Source organism: Oncorhynchus mykiss, chromosome 15 (genome assembly GCF_057628025.1).
Source record: "Oncorhynchus mykiss isolate SJ-2025 chromosome 15, ASM5762802v1, whole genome shotgun sequence".
Lineage (NCBI taxonomy): Eukaryota > Metazoa > Chordata > Actinopteri > Salmoniformes > Salmonidae > Oncorhynchus > Oncorhynchus mykiss.
In genome coordinates, this window is record NC_143036.1 from 4794459 (window position 1) to 4813445 (window position 18987).

Here is an 18987-nt window from a genome sequence, read left to right on the forward strand (position 1 = left end):
AATGTGTTAGTATAATGTGTTAGTATAATGTGTTAGTATAATGTGTTAGTAGTATAATGTGTTAGTAGTATAATGTGTTTGTAGTATAATGTGTTAGTAGTATAATGTGTTAGTATAATTTGTTAGTATTATAATGTGTTAGTAGTATAATATGTTAATAGTATAATGTGTTAGTAGTATAATAAGTTAGTATAATGTGTTAGTAGTATAATGTGTTAGTAGTATAATATGTTAGTATAATGTGTTAGTATAATGTGTTAGTAGTATAATGTGTTAGTATAATGTGTTAGTATAATGTGTTAGTAGTATAATGTGTTAGTAGTATAATGTGTTAGTATAATGTGTTAGTAGTATAATGTGTTAGTATAATGTGTTAGTAGTATAATGTGTTAGTAGTATACTGTGTTAGTAGTATAATGTGTTAGTATAATGTGTTAGTATAATGTGTTAGTAGTATAATGTGTTAGTAGTATACTGTGTTAGTAGTATAATGTGTTAGTAGTATAATGTGTTAGCATAATGTGTTAGTATTATAATGTGTTAGTATAATGTGTTAGTAGTATAATGTGTTAGTAGTATAATGTGTTAGTAGTATAATGTGTTAGTATAATGTGTTAGTATAATGTGTTAGTATAATGTGTTAGTAGTATAATGTGTTAGTAGTATAATGTGTTTGTAGTATAATGTGTTAGTAGTATAATGTGTTAGTAGTATAATGTGTTTGTAGTATAATGTGTTAGTATAATGTGTTAGTAGTATAATGTGTTAGTATAATGTGTTAGTATAATGTGTTAGTAGTATAATGTGTTAGTAGTATAATGTGTTAGTATAATGTGTTAGTATAATGTGTTAGTATTATAATGTGTTAGTATAATGTGTTAGTAGTATAATGTGTTAGTAGTATAATGTGTTAGTAGTATAATGTGTTAGTAGTATAATGTGTTAGTATTATAATGTGTTAGTATAATGTGTTAGTAGTATAATGTGTTTGTATTATAATGTGTTAGTAGTATAATATGTTAGTATAATGTGTTAGTAGTATAATGTGTTAGTAGTATAATGTGTTAGTAGTATAATGTGTTAGTATAATGTGTTAGTATAATGTGTTAGTATTATAATGTGTTAGTATTATATTGTGTTAGTAGTATAATGTGTTAGTAGTATAATGTGTTAGTAGTATAATGTGTTATTATAATGTGTTAGTAGTATAATGTGTTAGTAGTATAATGTGTTAGTATAATGTGTTAGTATAATGTGTTAGTATTATAATGTGTTAGTATAATGTGTTTGTTTGTATTATAATGTGTTAGTATTATATTGTGTTAGTATAATGTGTTAGTATAATGTGTTAGTATAATGTGTTAGTAGTATAATGTGTTAGTATAATGTGTTAGTAGTATAATGTGTTAGTAGTATAATGTGTAAGTAGTATAATGTGTTAGTAGTATAATGTGTTAGTATTATAATGTGTTAGTATAATGTGTTAGTATAATGTGTTAGTAGTATAATGTGTTAGTATAATGTGTTAGTAGTATAATGTGTTAGTATAATGTGTTAGTAGTATATATAATGTGTTAGTATAATGTGTTAGTAGTATAATGTGTTAGTAGTATAATGTGTTAGTATAATGTGTTAGTATAATGTGTTAGTAGTATAATGTGTTACTATAATGTGTTAGTAGTATAATGTGTTAGTATAATGTGTTAGTATTATAATGTGTTAGTAATATAATGAGTTAGTATAATGTGTTAGTATTATAATGTGTTAGTAGTATAATGTGTTAGTATAATGTGTTAGTATTATATTGTGTTAGTATAATGTGTTAGTATTATAATGTGTTAGTAGTATAATGTGTTAGTAGTATAATGTGTTAGTATTATATTGTGTTAGTATAATGTGTTAGTAGTATAATGTGTTAGTATTATAATGTGTTAGTAGTATAATGTGTTAGTATAATGTGTTAGTATTATATTGTGTTAGTATAATGTGTTAGTAGTATAATGTGTTAGTATTATATTGTGTTAGTATAATGTGTTAGTAGTATAATGTGTTAGTATAATGTGTTAGTAGTATAATGTGTTATTATTATAATGCGTTATTATAATGTGTTATTATAATGTGTTATTATTATAATGTGTTAGTAGTATAATGTGTTAGTAGTATAATGTGTTAGTAGTATAATGTGTTAGTATAATGTGTTAGTAGTATAATGTGTTAGTAGTATAATGTGTTAGTAGTATAATGTGTTAGTAGTATAATGTGTTAGTATAATGTGTTAGTAGTATAATGTGTTAGTAGTATAATGTGTTAGTAGTATAATGTGTTAGTATTATAATGTGTTAGTAGTATAATGTGTTAGTATTATAATGTGTTAGTATAATGTGTTAGTAGTATAATGTGTTAGTAGTATAATGTGTTAGTATTAAAATGTGTTAGTAGTATAATGTGTTAGTATTATAATGTGTTAGTAGTATAATGTGTTAGTATTATAATGTGTTAGTATAATGTGTTAGTAGTATAATGTGTTAGTAGTATAATGTGTTAGTAATATAATGTGTTAGTATTATAATGTGTTAGTAGTATAATGTGTTAGTATTATAATGTGTTAGTATAATGTGTTAGTAGTATAATGTGTTAGTATAATGTGTTAGTAGTATAATGTGTTAGTAGTATAATGTGTTAGTATAATGTGTTAGTAGTATAATGTGTTAGTAGTATAATGTGTTAGTAGTATAATGTGTTAGTAGTATAATGTGTTAGTATAATGTGTTAGTATTATAATGTGTTAGTAGTATAATGTGTTAGTATAATGTGTTAGTATAATGTGTTAGTAGTATAATGTGTTAGTATTATAATGTGTTAGTATAATGTGTTAGTAGTATAATGTGTTAGTAGTATAATGTGTTAGTAATATAATGTGTTAGTATTATAATGTGTTAGTAGTATAATGTGTTAGTATTATAATGTGTTAGTATAATGTGTTAGTAGTATAATGTGTTAGTATAATGTGTTAGTAGTATAATGTGTTAGTAGTATAATGTGTTAGTATAATGTGTTAGTAGTATAATGTGTTAGTAGTATAATGTGTTAGTATAATGTGTTAGTATAATGTGTTAGTAGTATAATGTGTTAGTAGTATAATGTGTTAGTATAATGTGTTAGTATTATAATGTGTTAGTATAATGTGTTAGTAGTATAATGTGTTAGTAGTATAATGTGTTAGTAGTATACTGTGTTAGTATAATGTGTTAGTAGTATAATGTGTTAGTAGTATAATGTGTTAGTATAATGTGTTAGTATAATGTGTTAGTATAATGTGTTAGTATAATGTGTTAGTATAATGTGTTAGTAGTATAATGTGTTAGTAGTATAATGTGTTAGTAGTATAATGTGTTAGTATAATGTGTTAGTAGTATAATGTGTTAGTAGTATAATGTGTTAGTAGTATAATGTGTTAGTAGTATAATGTGTTAGTAGTATAATGTGTTAGTAGTATACTGTGTTAGTATAATGTGTTAGTAGTATAATGTGTTAGTAGTATAATGTGTTAGTAGTATAATGTGTTAGTAGTATAATGTGTTAGTAGTATAATGTGTTAGTATAATGTGTTAGTATAATGTGTTAGTAGTATAATGTGTTAGTATTATAATGTGTTAGTATAATGTGTTAGTAGTATAATGTGTTAGTAGTATAATGTGTTAGTATTATAATGTGTTAGTATAATGTGTTAGTAGTATAATGTGTTAGTATAATGTGTTAGTAGTATAATGTGTTAGTAGTATAATGTGTTAGTATAATGTGTTAGTAGTATAATGTGTTAGTAGTATAATGTGTTAGTATAATGTGTTAGTATAATGTGTTAGTAGTATAATGTGTTAGTAGTATAATGTGTTAGTATAATGTGTTAGTATTATAATGTGTTAGTATAATGTGTTAGTAGTATAATGTGTTAGTAGTATAATGTGTTAGTAGTATACTGTGTTAGTATAATGTGTTAGTAGTATAATGTGTTAGTAGTATAATGTGTTAGTATAATGTGTTAGTATAATGTGTTAGTATAATGTGTTAGTAGTATAATGTGTTAGTAGTATAATGTGTTAGTAGTATAATGTGTTAGTAGTATAATGTGTTAGTAGTATAATGTGTTAGTAGTATAATGTGTTAGTAGTATACTGTGTTAGTATAATGTGTTAGTAGTATAATGTGTTAGTAGTATAATGTGTTAGTAGTATAATGTGTTAGTAGTATAATGTGTTAGTAGTATAATGTGTTAGTAGTATAATGTGTTAGAATAATGTGTTAGTATAATGTGTTAGTAGTATAATATGTTAGTAGTATAATGTGTTAGTAGTATAATGTGTTAGTAGTATAATGTGTTAGTATTATAATGTGTTAGTATAATGTGTTAGTAGTATAATATGTTAGTAGTATAATGTGTTAGTAGTATAATGTGTTAGTAGTATACTGTGTTAGAATAATGTGTTTGTAGTATCAGATGTATCAGATGATCCACTCAGGCTCTAACTGAGAACCATGCTAAACTGTACATGAGACATGATCAATCTGTAACAATATGATGAGGGAATGAGATACAGTATGAATCATGTTCTACAAAGTAGAACACACACACACACAAGTGCACACACACACACACACACACACACACACACACACACACACACACACACGAGAGAGGACAGTGACACACACACTCCATCTCTCTCTCTCTCTGTCTTTCACACGTGTATGTCGCACTTACTAAAGTCAGGTCGCTGACTTGGCTAGTATGGGTGATCCACACTCATCATGACTAAGGTCACACTTTCCTGTTTGACACGCTCAGCAGATCCCTGCCAACCTATCCACCTGTAACCCACACTATCACTCTCACTCCATATCCCTCTCTCTCTCTCTCTCTCTCTATGTGTCTCTCTCTCTCTCTCTCTCTCTGTCTCTCTCTCTCTCTCTGTCTCTCTCTCTCTCCCTTTCTCTCTCTTCCTCGCTCTCACTCTCTCTTTCTCTCTACCTCGCCCTCTCGCTCTGTCTCTACTCTCTCTCGCTCTACCTCTTCCTCTCTCTCTCTTTCTACCCTCTCTGTCTCACTCTCTCTCTCTACCCTCTCTCTCTCATTACTTCTCTCTCTCTCAGCCAACACACACATTGACAATTCAAAGTGCTCTATTGGTCTGACAAGTATAAATATCTTATCAGTACAAATACACAAAACAACACTGATATAAACCTAGGTACAGATGTCATACACACATTCACCACCACCACCCTCTCTCTCTCTCTGTCTTCTCTCTCTTTCTCTCTCTTTCAGGCCTATGTTGATAAGGCCTGTGGTAGGGCAGGGGGCTGTTGGGGTGTGTGTCTGTCCGCCAGCAGTTGCTGTCCCCTGTCAGGACTAGGGCTGACAGGCCTGAACAGCAGTGCCAGCGCTACATTAGCGTGTTAGCCTAGCCAGACCAAAGGTACGTCCTAAAATGGCACCCTATTCCCTTTATAGTGCACTACTTTTGACCAGGGCCCATAGGGCATAGTGCACTACTTTTGACCAGGGCCCATAGGGCATAGTGCTCTGTGTAGGGAATAGGGTGCCATTTAGGATGGAGACCAAGCCTTCTGAATGGAGCAGCAGTCTAAGGCGCCCCCTGGAGAGACAGTTGGGTTAACAATCCTATCTTGCACTGCACCAGTTTAGTATAATTATTGAAATTGAAATTAAACAAACTTCGATTAATCATATCGATGGCCCAATGAAGGATAATTCCCTCTAACCGTATGGAAACATCTACTATAACGAAATATTATTATACTACTTCCTTTGCAGTGTTGCTGCTATTGTTGTTGTTCTGTGACGTTTTTGTACTACTGCTTTTTTTCCACAGAGCTGCGGTGTCGCCCCATTCTACATTGCAAAACCATGCAACAGATATCTTGAAAATGAAGGTAAAAAAGTCAGGAAACCCTATAAATGTTTTGCTTTGTTAAATGCACCTCTATTAAACCTTGAAAATATTTGATACATTCCACCACCAGATTAGATTTATTTATGTCAACCTTAAACAAATGTCAGACCAGAACCAATGTAAGCGGGAACTTGTATCACCTATTGTGCGGTATCCTCCGGATTGAATTACAGACGCGCAACACTATTTAGCGGAACCGTTTCCTGTGTCAAAATATCTTGCTAGCCGACACCTCAACATTCAACTATTGTGTGGTAATGAACATAATTATATTTTTGTTATGATACTATATCACTAATATCGCATAAATCTCTATATTGTAAGATGTATTTGTCATCGGAATATATAGCTGTATTTTTGGTACCTTGATTGTTTGTCCAACTGGAAGGTAACGACTGGTTAGCCAGCTAGCTAACATAGCTACCTTCTGATAGCTTGGTGCTTCAGCTGTTTTAACGGGTAGGGGTTAGATCATGGGCGCGTCTCCGATTCAGGCTTTCAACTATTTGAGGGATGCCATGTAAAATATATAAAAAATATGTAACGCGTTTAGCTACCAAATAAAATGCTACAGTGTTTGTTATTAATTAGCCAGCTAACGGTATCTAGCCAGCCACCTGCAATTAGACATTTTGAAGTGTGACCATAGTGATTTTTAACAGAAGTCGTCTGTTTGTTTCAGGGACAAGAGTTTTTCGATTTTGAAGATAACATGGGTGAGTGGAATTGTTCAGTTGACATGTTTCAATGTTTGTTGTCAAGATAATGAATGACAAAATGGCACCTCGTGGAAAAAAGAATTACTCGCAGAGAGAGCAAGGCGAGAGGGATAACTGGGCCCAAAATCTATATTCTCCAGCAGGTAGCAGTATCGTGTTTTTTTTTTTTTAAGGTGTCTTATTGCTTATTTGCTAAAATAAAAGTTGTACTGCCATCCAGGACCTCTATACCAGGCGGTGTCAGAGGATGTCCCTAAGAAGTGTCAGACTCCAGCCACCCCAGTCAAAGAATGTTCTCTCTGCTACCGCACGGCAAGCGGTACCGGAGCGCATATATGACTAATCAAATTTGATTTGATCTTGCCTTCCATTTAAGAAATGTTTCTCCATTGTTGCACCGGCCACTTGAGTGTCTGGTTAATATAATGGATAATGCAAAAAATTACCAACAAATTGAAATTAGGGTTTTATTTTACCTTTTTTTATTTAACTAGGCAAGTCAGTTAACTAAATCTTATTTTCAATGACGGCATAGGAACAGTGGGTTAACTGCCTTGTTCAGGGGTAGAACGACAGATTTTTACCTTGTCGGCTCGGGGATTCAATCTTGCAAACTTTCGGTTATTAGTCCAACGCTCTAACCACTAGGCTACCCTGCCGCCTCTACGCTCTAACCACTAGGCTACCCTGCCGCCTCTACGCTCTAACAACTAGGCTACCTTGCCACCCCAGTTTCAGCAGTCTTACTTTTGCCTCTGCCCCCTCATTAGATGGTGAAGAGAAGACCTACGGTGGCTGTGAGGGCCCAGATGCCATGTATGTGAAGCTGATCTCTTCTGATGGCCATGAATTCATAGTGAAGAGGGAACACGCCTTGACTTCAGGGACCATCAAAGCCATGTTGAGTGGACCAGGTAAGCCCTTGACTTCAGGGACCATCCAAGCCATGTTGAGTGGACCAGGTAAGCCCTTGACTTCAGGGACCATCCAAGCCATTTTGAGTGGACCAGGTAAGCCCTTGACTTCAGGGACCATCCAAGCTATGTTGAGTGGACCAGGTAAGCCCTTGACTTCAGGGACCATCCAAGCCATGTTGAGTGGACCAGGTAAGCCCTTGACTTCAGGGACCATCCAAGCTATGTTGAGTGGACCAGGTAAGCCCTTGACTTCAGGGACCATCAAAGCCATGTTGAGTGGACCAGGTAAGCCCTTGACTTCAGGGACCATCAAAGCCATGTTGAGTGGACCAGGTAAGCCCTTGACTTCAGGGACCATCAACGCCAGGTAAGCAGTGTTTGATTTAGCAAAGATTGTGCCTGGTGCTGGTCTACCAACTCAGTGGCCTAGTGGTTAGTGTCTGCTCTGAGATTGGAAGGTTGAGAGTTTGATCCCTGGCCGAGTCATACCAAAGTCTTTTTAAAATGGGAAACGGTGCTTGGCACTCAGCATTAAGGGGTAAGACCCTTGCGATAGATTCGTGTCCTGTCCAGGAGATGTATATCAAGCTGCATCACATGACAACAAAAAAACAGGTTTCTCATCTAGCTCCTATCTAAACTCTGATTTGGATGAGTGGGCCAGGAGGTAAGCAGACATTCAGGATAATGTGTTGGGGATTTACATCATCCTAATGTGTCACTTCTCCCTTTTTCTCCAGGTCAGTTTGCAGAGAATGAAACCAACGAAGTGAACTTCAGAGAGATCCCCTCCCATGTCCTGTCCAAGGTGTGCATGTACTTCACCTACAAGGTCCGCTACACCAACAGCTCCACGGAAATCCCAGAGTTCCCCATCGCCCCTGAGATCGCCCTGGAACTACTCATGGCTGCAAACTTCTTGGATTGTTAAAAACTTCAAAAGAAATGTAGCAGTGTAAAACCTTTTTTTTTTTTGACTATTTAACTTGTTGCTTCAGATATAAAAACAAAAGTGAATGATGAGTAAGTTGTGTCAGTATGTCAAATGTTTTTTTTGTTTTGGTTTGTTTTGCACCATGTTTTGTCTACATTCTGGTAGTAAAGATTTGAATCTTAATCTAATAAACTGATATGGCTGCTCTAGAATGTGACAAAGTGGCTTCCCCTCACCCCCTCCCTCCCCCCGTTGTCGTACCCAATCATTCCTTTACCTCCCCACCACAATAAAGTATGCCTGAGTGTTTTGGTGCCAAATGGCTCCCCTTTTATGTTTAGTGTTTACAGCTTTTTTTTTTTTTTTTTTTACATTGAATTAGAACAGAATAGATATTGAAGGTCTGTTGGCCTGGTTTATATTCATTAGTGCACATTAGCAAACCATGTCAAAAATGGTTTACGATGAAAACGGGTTTCTTATAGGGCCGTGGTCGGGTAGTCCTTCCCCTGTTTCAGTCCATATACCCGTGGTCGGGTAGTCCTTCCCCTGTTTCAGTCCATATTTATCCAGTTAGGTTCTAGTGGACACAAGCCTGGCAGAATAGTCTAACCTAATATAAAGGTGTTGTTCCCCTGGGCCATCAACCTCTAGGAGTTCAGTTATCTGTTCCTGATAATGTGTTCATAGGGTCATACTGGTGTGATGGTATATGGAGTACCCATCCATAGACAGGGTCATGTCGCACGCCTCCAGTAAAGAGTGGACTCGGTTTTTGCGTTTTAGATAATAAAATAACATGGGCAGGGTGGACCTGATCCCAGATCAGCACTGCTTCTCTGAGACGCTAGATGGATACGGGCCGATGAGTATCTGCCCACATAAAACCTCAGGTATCGAGGCAGACTAATACAGTCAACTACCTTTATGTCTGATGACTCCATTGACAAAATAATATAATGACGATGGATCACATCTCTTTATTACATCAGAGAGAAGACCAGTGGAGGCTGGTGTGCGGAGATATAGGAGGATGGGTTCATTGAAATTGCTGGTATGGAATTTATGGAACGGAACTTCTGTGTGTTTGATGTCTTTGATACCGGCCCATATATTCCATGACAATGAGCCGGTCCTCCTATGCTTCCTCTCACCAGCCTCCATAGGTGAAGACACTGTTCAACATTGTAGTAATGTTCTCCCTCATAGGAGAAGAGAGAGTGTTTTTTTTTCTTCCCCCTGCACTAATTTCACTGAAGCCTCTTAGACATCTGACCAGCGCTCCTGACTCTTTCTCATCACAGGAGAGGCTGTGCGTATGACCTTAAAAGGTCCTCAACAACGTTGGGAGTCACATTATCTGGCTGTCTCTGCAAAAACACAGCTGGCATAGTGCCTTAAGAAATTATTCCCTAGACCTTTTCAACATTATGTTGTGTAACAGCCTGAATAGAAAATAGATTACATTTAGATTTGTGTCACTGGCCTACACACATCACCCCCATAAAGTCAAAGTGGAACACAAGCATTTTTCTACACCCGCAATAACATCTGCTAAATATGTGTATGCGACCAATAACATCTGTTAAATATGGACCAATAACATCTGCTAAATATGTGTATCCGACCAATAAAATACGATTTGATTTGGAATAAATTTTAATAATTAATTATACATGAAATGTCTCGAGTTAATAAAGTATTCAACTCCTTTGTTATGGTAAACCTAAAGTTCAGGAGTAAAAATGTGCTTTAACAATTCACATAAGTTGCATGGACATAATCGTATTGTACAATAATATTGTTTAACATGAGTTTTGAATGACTACCTCATATCTGTACCCCACACATATCTATTATTATTATCTATTATCTGTGAGGTCCCTCAGTCGTGCCGTGAATTTCAAAAACAGATTCAACCACAAAGACCAGGGAGGTTTTCCAATGCCTCGCAAAGAAGGACACCTGTTGGTAGATGGGTAAAAAAAAATAATAGTACACATGTAATATCCCTTTGAGCATGGTGAAGTTATTAATTACACTTTGGATGGTGTATCAATACGCCCAGTCACTACAAAGATACAGGCGTCCTTTCTAACTCAGTTGCCAGAGAGGAAGGAAACTGCTCAGGGTTTTAACAAATGAGGCCAATGGTGACTTAAAAACTGTCAAGAGTTTAATGGCTGTGATAGGAGAAAACTGAGGATGGATCAACAACATTGTAGTTACTCCACAATACTAACTTAGTTGACAGAGGGAAAAGGAGGAAACCTGTACAGAATAAAAAATATTCCAAAACATGCATCCTGTTTGCAACAAGTCAAAAATATTGGCAAAGCAATTACCTTTCTGTCCTTAAAACAAATGTTTATGTTTGGGGCAAATCCAACACATTACTGAGTACCACTCTCCATATTTTCAAGAATAGTGGTGGCTGCATCATGTTATGGGTATGCTTATAATTGTTAAAGACTGGAGAGTTTTATGGGCATAAAAAAATAAATAAAATGGAGCTAAGCACAGGAACAATCCTAGAGGAAAACCTGGTTCAGTCTGCTTTCCACCAGACACTGGGAGATGAATTCACCTTTCAGCAGGACAATAGCCTAAAACACAAAGGCAAAAATCTACACCTGGAGTTGCTTACAAGGAAGAAGGTTCCTCAGTGGCCGAGTTATAGTTTTAACTTAAATCTACTTGAAAATCTATGGCAAGACCTGAAAACTGTTGTCTAGCAAAAATCAACAACCAATTTGACAGAGCTTGAAGAATTTTCATAAAATAACAGGTAAATGTTGCACAATACAGGTGTGGAAAGCTCTTACAGCTGCAAACCATAAGCCAAAGGTGCTTCTAAAATGTATTGTAGATACTTACAGTACCAGTGAAACGTTTGGACACACCTACCTATTCATCCAATGGTTTTTCTTTATGTTTTACTATTTTCTACGTTGTAGAATAATAGTGAACACATCAACACTATGAAATAACACACATGGAATCATGTAGTAATGAAAAAAGTGTTAAGCAAATTCAAAATATATTTAATATTTTAGATTCTTCAAAGTAGCCACCCTTTGCCATAAATGACAGCTTTGCACACTCTTGACATTCTCTCCACCAGCTTCTCCTGGAATGCTTTTCCAACAGTCTTGAAGGAGTTCCCACATATGCTGAATACTTGTTGGCTGCTTTTCCTTCATTCTGCGGTCCAACTCATCCCAAACCATCTCAATTGGGTTGAGGTCGGGTGATTGTGGAGGCCAGGTCATCTGATGCAGCACTCCATCACTCTCCTTGGTCAAATAGCCCTTACACAGCCTAGAGGTGTGTTGGGTCATTGTCCTGTTGAAAAACAAATGATAGTCCCACTAAGCACAACCCAGATGGGATGGCGTATCGCTGTAGAATGCTATGGTAGCCAGACTGGTAAAGTGTGCCTTGAATTCTAAATATATCACAGACAGTATCACTAGCAAAGCACCATCACACCTCCTCCTCCGTGCTTCATGGTGGGAACCACGAACCACATAAGTGGAGAGCATCCGTTCATCTACTCTGCATCTCACAAAGACACGGCAGTGGAACCAAAAATCTCAAATTTGGACTCATCAGACGAAAGGACAGATTTCCACCGGTCTAATGTCCATTGCTAATGTTTCTTGGCCCAAGCAAGTCTCTTCTTCTATTTGGTGTCCTTTAGTAATTGTTTCTTTGCAGCAATTCGAACATGAAGGCCTGATTCAATTAGTCTCCTCTGAGCAGTTGATGTTGAGATGTGTCTGTGAAGCATTTATTTGGCCTGCAATTTCTGAGGCAGGTAACTCTAATGAACGTATCCTCTGCAGCAGAGGTAACTCTGGGTCTTCCTTTCCTGTGATGGTCCTCATGAGAGACAGTTTCATCATAGAGCTTGACGGTTTTTGCGATAAACTTTAAAACTTTAAAAGTTATTGAAATGTTCCGTATTGACTGATCTTCATGTCTTAAAGTAAAGATAGACTGTCGTTTCTCTTTGCTTATTTGAGCAGTTCTTGCCATGATGTATATTTGTGTTTTTACCAAATAAAACTATCTTCTGTATACCAGCCCTACCTTGTCACAACACAACTGATTGGCTCAAATGCAATAAAAAGGAAAGAAATTCCACAAATTAACTTTTAACAAGGCACACCTGTTAATTGAAATGCATTCCAGGTGACTACTTCATGAAGCTGGTTGAGAGAACGCCAAGAGTATGCAAAACTGTCATCAAGGCAAAGGGTGGCTACTTTGAAGAATCTCAAATATAAAATATATTTTGATTTGTTTAACACTTTTTTGGTTACAACATGATACCTTACATGTTATTTCATAGTGTTGATGTCTTTTTTTTAAACCCTTGAATGAGTAGGTGTGTCCAAATGTGTGACTGGTACTGTATGTAAATTAGATATTTCTCTAATTCATTTTCCAAAAATGTTCTGAAATGTCGAAAACATGTTCACTTTGTGAATATGGGGTATTATGTGTCTATTTAATCCATTTTGAATTGGCTGTAACATGGCAAAATGTGGAATAAGGAAAGGGGTATGAATACTTTCTGAAGGCACGGGGACTGATCGTTTTATTTTAATTTAGTTTAACCTTTATTTAACTAGGCAAGTCAGTTAAGAACAAATTTCTTATTTACAATGACGGTCTACCGAAATGCAAAAGGCCTCCTCCGGGGTTTGGGTTAAAAATACAAATCAATAAAATAAAAATATAGGACAAAACACACATCACAACAAGAGAGACAACACAACACTACATAAAGAGAGACCTAAAGATGACAACATAGCATGGCAGCAACACAACATGACAACAGCATGGTAGCAACACAACATGACAACAACATGGTAGCAACACAACATGGCAGCAGCACAACATGGTAGCAACACAACATGACAACAACATGGTAGCAACACAACATGACAACACACCATAATAGCAACACAACATGACAACAACATGGTAGCAACACAACATGACAACAACATGGTAGCAACAAAACATGACAACACAGCATGGTAGCAACACAACATGACAACAACATGGTAGCAATACAACATGACAACAACATGGTAGCAACACAACATGACAACAACATGGTCGCAACACAACATGACAACCCAGCATGGTAGCAACATGACAACAACATGGTAGCAACACAACATGACAACACACCATGATAGCAACACACCATGACAACAACATGGCAGCAACACAACATGACAACACACCATGGTAGCAACACAACATGACACCAAAATGGTAGCAACACAACATGACAACAACATGGTAGCAACACAACATGACAACCCAGCATGGTAGCAACACAACATGACAACCCAGCATGGTAGCATCACAACATGGTAACATCACAACATGACTTCAACATGTTAGCAACACAACATGACAACAACATGGCAGCAGCACAACATGACAACAACATGGTAGCATCACAACATGACAACAACATGGTAGCAACACAACATGACAACAACATGGTAGCAACACAACATGACAACAACATGGTAGCAACACAACATGACAACCCAGCATGGTAGCAACACAACATGACAACCCAGCATGGTAGCATCACAACATGGTAACATCACAACATGACTTCAACATGTTAGCAACACAACATGACAACAACATGGCAGCAGCACAACATGACAACAACATGGTAGCATCACAACATGACAACAACATGGTAGCAACACAACATGACAACAACATGGTAGCAACACAACATGACAACAACATGGTAGCAACACAACATGACAACCCAGCATGGTAGCAACACAACATGACAACCCAGCATGGTAGCATCACAACATGGTAGCATCACAACATGACAACAACATGTTAGCAACACAACATGACAACAACATGGCAGCAGCACAACATGACAACAACATGGTAGCATCAACATGGCAGCAGCACAACATAACAACAGCATGGCAGCAGCACAACATAACAACAGCATGGCAGCAGCACATAACATGGTACAAACATTGTTGGGCAGAGACAACAGGACAAAGGGGCCCGTGAAGTGAAGAGAATATTCACAGCGAACACACTGGTTCATCCAGAGAAATCTATGTTCAGAATGAAAAATAACCATATCTGGGAATTTGTGCTAAAAAAATGTATCTCTGTGTGCTGACTGAGGTATGATTATCGTGTTGGTAGGCTGGCATTCAACAGCCTGTTGTTACAACCATCAATGCTCTTCACTGTTCCGCACATAAAATTGGTTATGATTTATCTCCAGGAAAATCTGTGGAATCTGAGAAACAGTTTGAAAGGGCCCTTTATTTCACTGACACTACTAGAGGTCATTGGCCTTCAGTTATCTTTTTTTCCCCCAACGCCGTGCTGGCTTGTCTCTAACCCCTCTGTGACACCGCCAATTCACATTTTCGATTAAACTGCGCTTACTCTGAATTCATTCGAGCATCTTTGGTTCTATTTTCTGTCCTCCGGACACAGTACTGGGAAGGGCAACACTGTTTTCAGTGCATTCATTTCTGTTTTGTTTTGTGAACACAACCCCCCCCCCAGCCCATGTGACGACATGAGGCCGTAGCGTCGTCCTGATGCAGGGGGGGTTCCATCATGGCGTCGATGCAGGTAAGACCTACTGACGGAGGATCCCTTTTCATCGGATATCTCCTTTTTTCCCCTCTCTCTTTCTTCCATTTGTTATTTCAAGTCAAGTGAACACATTATTTATTATTTTAATTGTATTATTATGTGTACTGATTTGTTTACTGTGTCACTTCGACGCCTGCACCTACCATCAATAGAATAAAACCCCCACTGCACCTGACACAGTGTGTTTTTAATAACTACCTATCGAGATAAAACGTTATGTGCTCCGTTGGAGACCGTCATTTGCGAGATTACCGGAAGAAAAATCTAGTTATGAGTGTAGTGACATGCCAGCCAGTAGCAGAACTAGCGAAACTGGATAGCGGACTAACGTTACGGTGGTTTGTCTATTTACGGTATGATGTAGTCGTCTGGCTGGGTAAACTTGTCTTGATATTCATTAGGTGGATTAACTAGTTTAATGATGTTACTTCTGCATTCCCTGAAACCTTATCCAGCTGAAACCCTAAATGTTCATATCCAACCCTCTAGTTGCTATCAAAGCCGATGGTAAACACTGCGTAGGCTGTACTAGCTGTAGTGTTAATAACACCGAGCTTTTTGATGTTCATCTTTAAATTAGACGACATTACGAGACATTCAGCTAGCTGTTAGTCTGTCTAGTTCATTGTCTAACAAGGGAAGTACTGACATCTTTGAGGATTGTGTCTCAGATCGGTCGCATCATGTTTACACGAGTAGTTTTCAACTAAAAAGACACCTCCTATTATTCTATTCCAGCTACAGCTGAAACGTGTGTTTTCTATCCTTACAGAAAAGGCTACAAAAGGAACTAATGGCTTTGCAAAATGATCCGCCCCCTGGAATGAAGCTCAATGAGAAAAGTGTCCAGAACACCATCACACAGTGAGTATACATCCAGTAGTATACACCCAATAGTATACACCCAATAGTATACATCCAGTAGTATACGCCCAGTAGTATACATCCAGTAGTATACACCCAGTAGTATACGCCCAGTAGTATACGCCCAGTAGTATACGCCCAATAGTATACACTCAGTAGTATACGCCCAGTAGTATACATCCAGTAGTATACATCCAGTAGTATACGCCCAATAGTATACACTCAGTAGTATACATCCAGTAGTATACATCCAGTAGTATACGCCCAGTAGTATACGCCCAGTAGTGTACGCCCAGTAGTATACACCCAATAGTATACACCCAATAGTATACATCCAGTAGTATACATCCAGTAGTATACATCCAGTAGTATACATCCAGTAGTGTACGCCCAGTAGAGTACGCCCAGTAGAGTACGCCCAGTAGTGTACGCCCAGTAGAGTACGCCCAGTAGTGTACGCCCAGTAGTGTACGCCCAGTAGTGTACGCCCAGTGTGTGTACGCCCAGTGTGTGTACATCGATAGTGTATACCCAGTAGTATACATCGATAGTGTACACCCAGTAGTGTACGCCCAGTAGTGTACGCCAGGATGCAGCTTGCTGAGGTATGTATACGCATAGTGAGTGTACATCCAGTAGTATACATCCAGTAGTATACACCCAGTAGTGTACACCCAGTAGTGTACACCCAGTAGTGTACGCCAGGATGCAGCTTGCTGAGGTATGTATACGCATAGTGAGTGTACATCCAGTAGTATACATCCAGTAGTATACACCCAGTAGTGTACACCCAGTAGTGTACACCCAGTAGTGTACGCCAGGATGCAGCTTGCTGAGGTATGTGGGTATTCATGTCTTGTTTTGTAACACATATCTATAGCGTTTCTCATTGCGAAGAACACGAACACACCAACTACCTGGTCAGTACTCATCAGTATGGACCTATACCTCATAGCTACACACATGCCAGGTACAGGTGGTTAGATATTTTGTACCGATGCGTTTAGGTTGCGTTCGTAAATAATTCACTCTGGCCATCTCGTTGCCAGTAACACATTTAGTGATTGATCCTAAAGATATCATGGAAACAGCCTAACCAGCTCTGCTAGGACGAGACAATGGTCAGAGGTGTTTTCTCGTTTGTCTGGAAGTAGCTAGCCAACGTTAGCTTGTTAGCATGGGTTCTTAAAATTCATTTGATTCGTCACATGCTTCGTAAACAACCGGTGTAGACCTACTAACTAGTGTGAGTGTAGTGAGGTTAGTATATCAGTGTAGTGTAGTGCGACAGTGTAGTGTAGTGCGACAGTGTAGTGAGGTTAGTATATCAGTGTAGTGTAGTGAGGTTAGTATATCAGTGTAGTGTAGTGAGGTTAGTATATCAGTGTAGAGTAGTGCGACAGTGTAGTGCGACAGTATAGTGCGACAGTATAGTGCGACAGTATAGTGCGACAGTATAGTGCGACAGTATAGTGCGACAGTGTAGTGTGACAGTGTAGTGCGACAGTGTAGTGTGTGTGACAGTGTAGTGCGACAGTGTAGTGAGTGTGACAGTGTAGTGTGTGCGACAGTGTAGTGCGAATGTGTAGTGCGACAGTGTAGTGTAGTGTGACAGTGTAGTGTGACAGTGTAGTGTGACAGTGTAGTGTGACAGTGTATTGCGAATGTGTAGTGCGACAGTGTGGTGCGACAGTGTAGTGTGACAGTTTAGTGCGACAGTGTAGTGCGACAGTGTAGTGCGACAGTGTAGTGCGACAGTGTAGTGTGTGTAACAGTGTAGTGTGACAGTTTAGTGCGAATGTGTAGTGCGACAGTGTAGTGTGACAGTGTAGTGTAGTGCGACAGTGTAGTGCGACAGTGTAGTGCGACAGTATAGTGTGTGTGACAGTGTAGTGTGACAGTGTAGTGTGTGTGACAGTGTACTGCGACAGTGTAGTGTAGTGTGACAGTAGTGTGACAGTGTACTGCCCGTTGCAGAGTGCTTTATTCTGTCTGTTTGCTCTAATGGATATTCACAGACTGACAGACGGACTGGTTTGGTTAGCGGCATGCCTCCTTGTTTTAGTTCAGACTGACAGACGGACTGGTTTGGTTAGCGGCATGCCTCCTTGTTTTAGTTCAGACTGACAGACGGACTGGTTTGGTTAGTGGCATGCCTCCTTGTTTTAGTTCACAGACTGACAGACGGACTGGTTTGGTTAGCGGCATGCCTCCTTGTTTTAGTTCAGACTGACAGACAGACTGGTTTGGTTAGTGGCATGCCTCCTTGTTTTAGTTCACAGACTGACAGACGGACTGGTTTGGTTAGTGGCATGCCTCCTTGTTTTAGTTCACAGACTGACAGACAGACTGGTTTGGTTAGTGGCATGCCTCCTTGTTTTAGTTCACAGACTGACAGACGGACTGGTTTGGTTAGTGGCATGCCTCCTTGTTTTAGTTCACAGACTGACAGACGGACTGGTTTGGTTAGCGGCATGCCTCCTTGTTTTAGTTCACAGACGGACAGACGGACTGGTTTGGTTAGTGGCATGCCTCCTTGTTTTAATTCACAGACTGACAGACGGACTGGTTTGGTTAGCGGCATGCCTCCTTGTTTTAGTTCAGACTGACAGACGGACTGGTTTGGTTAGTGGCATGCCTCCTTGTTTTAGTTCACAGACTGACAGACGGACTGGTTTGGTTAGCGGCATGCCTCCTTGTTTTAGTTCAGACTGACAGACGGACTGGTTTGGTTAGTGGCATGCCTCCTTGTTTTAGTTCACAGACTGACAGACGGACTGGTTTGGTTAGCGGCATGCCTCCTTGTTTTAGTTCACAGACTGACAGACAGACTGGTTTGGTTAGCCTCATGCCTCCTTGTTTTAGTTCACAGACTGACAGACGGACTGGTTTGG

At 38.1% G+C, this 18987-nt stretch overlaps 2 protein-coding genes across 3 annotated transcripts in view; both read left to right on the forward strand.

The window, feature by feature from the left end:
* The first annotated feature begins 6082 nt into the window (after positions 1 to 6082).
* LOC110489525 (elongin-C) lies at positions 6083 to 8754 on the forward strand. Its single transcript, XM_036945670.2, has 4 exons — positions 6083 to 6226; positions 6655 to 6688; positions 7462 to 7605; positions 8349 to 8754. The coding sequence occupies exons 2-4, from the start codon at positions 6685 to 6687 to the stop codon at positions 8537 to 8539; spliced, it is 339 nt and encodes a 112-aa protein (XP_036801565.1). The 5' UTR covers positions 6083 to 6226; positions 6655 to 6684; the 3' UTR covers positions 8540 to 8754.
* Positions 8755 to 15176: 6422 nt separating this feature from the next.
* The window catches only part of ube2w (ubiquitin-conjugating enzyme E2W (putative)), a 50605-nt gene continuing 46794 nt past the window's right edge, over positions 15177 to 18987 (forward strand). The window contains 2 exon segments of one of the 2 annotated variants that reach the window (NM_001165151.1): positions 15177 to 15205; positions 16002 to 16093. In NM_001165151.1, the coding sequence (NP_001158623.1) occupies positions 15191 to 15205; positions 16002 to 16093 (107 nt within the window). In that variant the 5' untranslated portion in view covers positions 15177 to 15190. 2 annotated transcript variants of the gene reach the window in all.